The 7,847-nt window shown below is 40.2% G+C and overlaps 1 protein-coding gene across 1 annotated transcript in view; it reads left to right on the top strand.

Moving 5' to 3' along the window:
- The window catches only part of LOC104942577 (leucine-rich repeat-containing protein 16B-like), a 16,923-nt gene that overhangs the window by 5,957 nt on the left and 3,119 nt on the right, over positions 1 to 7,847 (top strand). Inside the window, exons 5-7 of the mRNA XM_010767824.1 lie at positions 1,637 to 1,731; positions 2,717 to 2,787; positions 2,913 to 2,986. Coding sequence (XP_010766126.1) covers positions 1,637 to 1,731; positions 2,717 to 2,787; positions 2,913 to 2,986 — 240 coding nt within the window. The remainder of the gene's footprint in view (positions 1 to 1,636; positions 1,732 to 2,716; positions 2,788 to 2,912; positions 2,987 to 7,847) is intronic.

Below are 7,847 nucleotides of genomic sequence, written 5' to 3'. Positions count from 1 at the left end.
TCCATTGACTTCAATACATAATTTTTCCGAAATAAGGTCCCATGGAGGTCCACCGGAAGGGGAGGGACTTCGCATCTCTATACATACCGTTATAATCAGGGTTGCACATAAGTGGTACGCAGGTACGCATGCGCGGCAACAATCTGAAATGCGTACCGTCACTTGTGTCACAAAGCGCATTTGCGTACCGATGTATATGTGAAGCTTTTCCATAAGGCGGTTAGATAACCGGACGACGGAGTCGGTCTCCGTGTGCAAAGACAGGGCTGCTGTTAACGTCGGCCTGTACAGCAGCACTGCGCTAAAACAGCTGATCACAACGTTCACACGCTCTGTGGTCACGAAGCTCTGCACTCTACTACTACCCCCCCCTCGCGATACAGAGGGCTTCATCATACTCCACTAGCACCCCCACCCGCTGATATTCGCGATACAGAGGGCTTCATGGGAACTTTGAGGGGAGCCGGAAGTTGGAGTACCAAACACTGACTCCAGGTACTCATCTGAGTACCTCACTGAGAAAGTTGTGTGCACCCCTGGTTATAATGTTAACCATTTTAGTTTTTTTCATTTAGTTAGACACAGTAATTTTGCATAGTTGTGTATAAAGATAATGCTACACTATTGTTAATAGTATACTATTTGTTTAATTGGATTACGATGGTTTCCAACTCTTTCCAATAGTAATAGGAGTGTTGTTAAGATCAAAAGTGAACATTAAAATGAAATAAATAGATGTGATAACTTTCAAACATCAATAAGAATATATTTCATTCAGCAGTGTCCTAATGAAGCCCACTTGGTCTAGGCTGGAGTATAATGGAAGTCATTAGGATGTATCCTCTGGGCACCATGAATGTCTAAGCAGAATGTCACCCCCATTCATATTCTAACAATTAAGATAGTTCAGTTTCAACCAAAGCTAAATCCTTTATGACTTTTGTGATCCAATGATTTTTTTCTCTATGGTCTGACACTGTGGGCATCCCCTCAGATAAAAGGAGACATACTGTGCGGTGCATTTCCATCTGAGACCTTGGTTTCCTTGCTTGCTAATCTCCTTCAGCACTCTGCTCTCTCCTGGTAAAACCTGCAGTCTCCATATGGTGGTGTCGTACTATCTACCTCTTTACATCCAAAAATGTAACACTGAGGCCGTCATTGTGCATGTTAGCACGAAAGAATTGGAACGTAGTTCATAGGTTTGCTGTACCTAGGAAAAACTTTACAAATGTCTATACATTTACAGGAACAAGTTACATGGATTTAAATACAAAACTAATGGTGTCAATAAAATAAAAAAAGAATGTCAACTCAGGACAACCTAAGATAAGGACATTGGTTTGATCTGCTCAGGTCAAGAATTTCAAATCAATTACAATAAATAATTGTAACTTTCAATGAAACGTCCTATGACCTAAACTACTGTATACCCATCATGCTCCCATCCATCGATATGCAACCTTCCCAAGCTTCCCAGAGTTCATAGTTATTTTAAGATATATATTTTACACAGGAAGCACAATGCAAACAAATTGTGCAATATACAGTATAAACGTATACGAATATACAAATATAGCCATGGCTGTAGACTCTTTTATGGTTTCAACCCGTTCTCTCCGTCTTCTTCTTTCAGCCCTCCAATCTGTCGTGCAGAAGGAGACGTGACCGATGGAAGTATCAAGTTTTCAGCCAACGCCGAATCGTCATTGGATCCCCAGAAAACATGCGGTAAGTCTGCTTCCGTCTACATATTGCACAAAACCCGATCGGACACACAGTTCAGAGTCCACCCACTCCCCGCTGACTCAGGGTGAATCTTTTTGGAGACTCATCCTAAAGTGGGTCAGCAGACCAAAGTTGCTGAATGCTCTCCTCTCCTGCTCGTAATCCCATTAATCTACAAGAAGTGCTCTTTCATGCTGCAACACTTTCATCTCACCTCGATATTTACTGCTAATCTCTCTCTGCTCTTTCTGCCTTCCTCTTTCATCTCTGGCCTGCTTTCATCCATACTTCCATTACCCTGCTTTATTCTGTCCTGATCCATTGTGACCTTAATATTATTATTATAATCATTCATATATGTATAGTTTTATTATATCTTTAAACCCCTAATTGATAGTTTGTGTCGCTTTATTCCACTCATTTCCCCCATAGTGCACGTGTTGTTTGTATTTGGGCTAGTGACAACAATGGGTGAAGGGAATACCGTAGTCTACGGTGGCCGACAGGCGCAAACACCCGAAAACACTTCCATTAGGAAATGAACATCAACATATTGTATTTACATTCCTTGTAAACATTTTAATTTTAATTTTATAATGGTTTATATAATACCATATTTCCATGGCTTGGATATATCTTACAACATTCTCTTGCACTTTTTTATTACTATTCTGTTATTTATTTTACCATTTTTTTTTAAATTGGTTTTCTTTGTTTGATGTCCTATATATATTCATGTTGCACTGTTAGAGGAGCCTGGGACTTCAGTTTTTCATTGCCATATCTAAGTGCTATAAATATTCATACATACCTACACTTCAAATAATAATGTTTTTGATGACCCCCGCCTACCATGTGTCTATCACTACAATACGAAACATATTTCACTTCCATATATAATATCCCTTATTTTTACATTTTAATTTATCTTAGTCTGTTATGTTATGCAACTTTTAAACACCAAAGTATATTCCTCTGCACCTTTCAGGAGGTTTTTCTGAAACCTATGCAGCGCTTTGTGACTACAACGGAATCGGCTGCAAAGAAGAAGTGCAGTGGGTAAGGACGTTTATACATCAAATATATCTAATTTATGTCTTTTACCGCCCCATATTTTTCAGTAACAAGTACTTTGTTTCCTTTCTTGTCATCCTCCCTCTCTTCCCTCCCCTCCTCTGCTCCAGGATGTTGACACTATCTACCACTCTCAGGACAACAGGGAGTTCAACCTAGTGGATTTCAGCCACCTCGACAGCAGGTGACACACTTTGTTAACATTTGCACCACATCCAGTCTGATTACAGTTTGCCAGCATGCACTGATTGCAAAGACACTATGAATGGAAGCTGTGTGTGTGTGTGTGTGTGTGTGTGTGTGTGTGTGTGTGTGTGTGTGTGTGTGTGTGTGTGTGTGTGTGTGTGTGTGTGTGTGTGTGTGTGTGTGTGTGTGTGTGTGTGTGTGTCATTTGAAATGAAGCAGTGAAAATGAGGGTTAGGTGCCTACTTTCAGCGTTTATTTAAGGATGTTTAAATTCACATCAGTGGGCATTTAGGGGACAGGAAGTAGTTAATGCGTGGCTCTCAGTGTGATGCTTCGCCAGATTCTTAGCAGCCATTTTTTATTGTCCGATGTTTTACTTTCTTATCCTACTTATCGGCATTGGGGTTTCAATCCCATTCACTAGCCCCTTCAAAGTTTATGTAATTACTTTACAAGTTTAATGATATGCTGATAGTCTCAAAAGTTTGAATTTTAGACACAATATATCTTTCCTACTTTACTCAAACTTTCCACATCACACTTATGTAAAGCCGTTCACTCATATGAACTTTGTCTTCTTCTCTACCCTCGGATGTTTGTTTTCTTCTGATTTCAAGCCAGCCCTGAGAGAAATGGCATTAACACGCCCACTTGCTCGCTCTGCATGCACAATGATTTACAAAATTCACGATCAGGGTCAAATTGATATGTCATATACGTGTGTTGAATAGAGTATGTGTGAACATTTACCATGAATGTCTCCAAACTAAATTCGATGTCATGAAGTCCAGCCGGTACATTTTTTATGTGAGAAAAACGTTCCCCTTTATCGAAGGAATTTGAAAACAGCCTTCTTTTTTCAAACTCTGCACATCCACACATCATTCTGCACAGTGAAGGTCAAACTTCAGAGTGAAGCAACAGTGAGAAAACACTTTTCTGAGACGACAGGGACCCATTCCGGAACAATATTTGGCCAATTTTCTTTAGCAATTGCCAATCTATTGTACCAGGTTATTTTGTAGAAATATAAGTTAGTTTACAGGGTATGAAATAAAGGTGCTGCGCTGTACATCCGCTCCTAATAATGTCCCCAGCAGTGGAACATATTGCACCCTGTTGTTCCAAGGCAACTACCAGGAAAATATATCATTATCCACCATACTGTGCAGGCAGAGCTGTTGTTGTGAATGTAACTAGGCTATGGACGAGTGTGATTATTCTTCCCCCAGTCAGAATTGGCTGAAAACTCATGTTATTCATGACCCATCTTGTTTGTTGCATTGCAAAAGCTCTTAGCCTTAACTTAAAGCAGAAGTCTTGTCAAAGTAATTCTTCCCTGGGAATTATTTAATTTGAAATGTGTACTGTATCCAGTGTTGAATTTACACTCTCGTGGCACTTGGTCCAAATGACGGGGTTGTATCGTTCTTTAGATTCCTGTATCAAGGGTTATGGTTAATATATTCCCAAACTTCACTTTCCCTGGCAACATTTTCCTAGGGAGGCAGGAAGGTAGCATCCTTACGAGGTGTCCGGACCAACTCATCTGGTTCCTTTCTATGTAAAGGAGCACTGGCTCTACTCAGAGTCCCACATGGATTACTGAACATTTCACCCCATCCCTAACTCTGATGCCAGCTGCAGTTTATATTCGCAATCTGTTTCTGTCGGTCATGACCCACTCTTCAAATCCAATTAGATTTTTTTAAGACATTAACATGTGTAGCTGGACGATTAATTCAGTCAGCCTTCTTTATTCAACTAATACACTTTATTTACATCCCATTTTTGTTTCGGTGCAGATACAAACTGATATATTGCATTTCTGATAGAATATCTGCTCAAGGAGGTTTTAGGAGTGGTTTTCTTTGCCCCCAGTGGTCGATGCACATGCCATGGGACCTGTAATTCAACCTCCATATGCCATCCTTACCAATCAACCAGGACTGAAATGTGTGGGATTGTAACTGCAGCATTTCATTTCAAACCCACTGTGTAGTCCCAAAGCAATAACAGCATATCATTGTCCTAATACTTTAAGACTGAAGTTTTGAAAGACTTTCCGTCCTCATCCTGCTTCACGATGTTCTGCAAGAATTGCTTTCCAGACTTCTGTCAGCCCTGTTCTTACCTGACAGGAGAGTGGCTGCTGGTTTAACAAGACCCTCCCTGGGTAAAGTGTTAAGTGTATTGGTCTGTCGTTCCCTTTCTGGCTCACTTGTTGTCCTGTTTCTCTCCTTAGTTTTTTAAGAAGTGTTGAAAGATCACAAAGAAGTGGAATGATGAGTTTGTCGAAGGCAGAATCCATCACTCACAAACAGCTGTAAAATGCCATATGTCGTCTCCTCTATTCCCCGCTGGTGTCTTTTGAAATCCCCCATTTGCTTTCCCAGACATATTGAGGAAGAGTGTACGTGCCGTAGAGTGCTGCCGATCATAACAACGTTTGACAGCTGACATGCAAAGAGAGCATTCAACATAGCTTCCTCAGCTTTTGATTCCAGGAATGTTTTGTCCAAAGGCCTCTGGGAATTATTCCCTACTTTTTTAATTATTTCTACTTTTCCGTGTAGAAACAACAATTCCAACTGGAGGGGATGCATTCCTATTTAAAATGTGTCTCTAATAACACCGTAGAAGCAAAGCCTTGCTATGCTGCTAAATCAAAAACCCATTCATAGACGCGTGATTGCAGCAGTGACTCATGAATATATTAATATTGTTCATATTGAAAATCGCGTCCTCACTGTTGTTTATCCTCCAATATTTTAAATAGTGTGATAAAGAGAGAGCCTTTGCAGGGGAAGCTGCATACCCAATGCTTTTTTTATATCTTCCTATAAAATATTGTTCCCTTGAGCCCACAATAGAATAATTAAGACTCTCCCTGCTTTTCTACCAAACTTGTATCAAAGATTTCACAAAAGTACTCACAGAAAGGAATCACAAAGACATGCAGAGAAACAATAAAAAAAAAAAAGTCTTTGCATGATGGTGTGCCAGAAACCATTTTGGTGCATTACTTTTTTTCCTCCTCTTCTTGTCCTTCCGTAAATACATCCTTTCAATCTACCCTGATCGAGCCCATGTTACCGCGGGCAACAAAGCAATGTCTTTTTCTGCTGACTGCTGTGCTGTCCGTCCAAACATCGGCTCCACTCATGCCTCCTGACTGAAAGCGGACACCCTTTTTTCTGGCCTTGTCTCGTCCTGTTCATATTCCCTCCTTCACTATTTATTTCCCCCAGCTCTGTTCTTCTAGCTGTCTTCTCTCTGAATCACTCCTCTCATCACAAACAAACACACGCGCTTTGCCTGTCTCTGTTACTTCTGTCTAGCCACTGCAGGTTTACACAATATTGCAGAAAGGACTTTCACCGTGGCTGATTTCTCGTACTTTGCTACTTACATTTGCTATTGCGCTATGAGAAGGGGCACTCAAAATGGTTAAAAGTTTGGTTGGGAACACTCAAGCCCCCAGAAATTCTTCGGACTCTGAGGAAAATATTCGTAGTGGCCAAACGGTGGTACTACATCTTCCGTATCTGTCCGTGACGTCACCTTGTCCAACTTCTCTGTCAGGAATGGATTGTTCGTTCTCTTACTGGAGCAGGACTGGCGCTCTACAGCTCACTGCTACCGTCGGTATTACCTGTCAATGTTAGAGGAAAGAGTCACTGACTGTCCGGGGTTAGACTGTAGCGTTGATTTATTACCATACAGCCTCTTTGCATGCTTCAAAACCAATCATCTTCCATCTGGCTATGAAGGATGGTTGGATCAACCATCAGCCAAATTGCTGTCAAATCTATTTTGAATATTTATAATTAGGGCCGGGACTCGATTAAAAAAATTAATCTAATTTATTAGAGGCTTTGTAATTAATTAATCGAAATTAATCGCATTTTTAACCACATATAAATATTTGACCTGAGAACAGTGAGAAGCAATTTTTTTCACATGGATTTTAGTATACCATTGAATAATGACTGAATACATAAGCTTAAGCAACAAAACATTGTTTATTTTTTTCAAGGTGGTACTTAACCAAGACCAACAGAAAAGTGCAATTTTTGCCATAAAGTGTAGCAATAGCATATTTAGGAATATAGTACATTTCAGAGATTCAGGTAGCCTATAGGTAGGTAGACCTTCTGTAAACTATAACACTTTGTTTTTTATGTAAAACACAATACTTTCAAGTACATTCAGAACATTGGAAACCCTGACTATTAGAAAACATCTCTCTGTTGCTTCAGAGGCCATAACAGACTTTGTTGATATACCAACAGTTGATTTAAAAAATCTAATCAATTTCAGTCCAACTCTCTCAATAACCTTGGCCAAAACAATAAACAGTTCAACATAAAGTGCCAGTTGCACCAACAACGTAATAAATAGTTCAACATAAAGTGTACCATTTAAAATAAAATAAAAAAGTGCCAGTGAAAGGCTAATGTATGACCTCGTGGTTGATTGCCAAGTACTGAAGTCTTGTTGTTGTTTGGTGTCCAACTTGTTATCAGTTTTGTACTTCGCTTCGTTCGACTACTCGTGGCAAAAACCAACGGGCACCTACCCTGTAAAAAAAAATTTTTGCCTGCCTACCTTCGCAGTTATTCTCGTGCCAGAACAACGTTTAATTACGGTTTTTCCTTAAGCGTATAATGGCGTCGTGTAGTTCGGAGTTCATAGTGGAGTCTCGTTTTGGTATATCGTTCGATCGCAAACTGCCGATCGGGCTGAGCCTCATGTTGCGTGGGTGTGGGTTGAAACGCAACTAGGTTTGTCAGCCGGAGTACGTTGTGTCTCAAACCTAAAAAGTAGTCCTATAACTTCCTTGCATCCTACCCTAG

Source organism: Notothenia coriiceps, unplaced genomic scaffold (assembly GCF_000735185.1).
Source record: "Notothenia coriiceps isolate Sejong01 unplaced genomic scaffold, NC01 NC01_scaffold00004795, whole genome shotgun sequence".
NCBI classification, from domain to species: domain Eukaryota; kingdom Metazoa; phylum Chordata; class Actinopteri; order Perciformes; family Nototheniidae; genus Notothenia; species Notothenia coriiceps.
The sequence above is the reverse complement of the archived record's forward strand: the minus strand, read 5'-3'. Positions and strand labels throughout refer to the sequence as shown.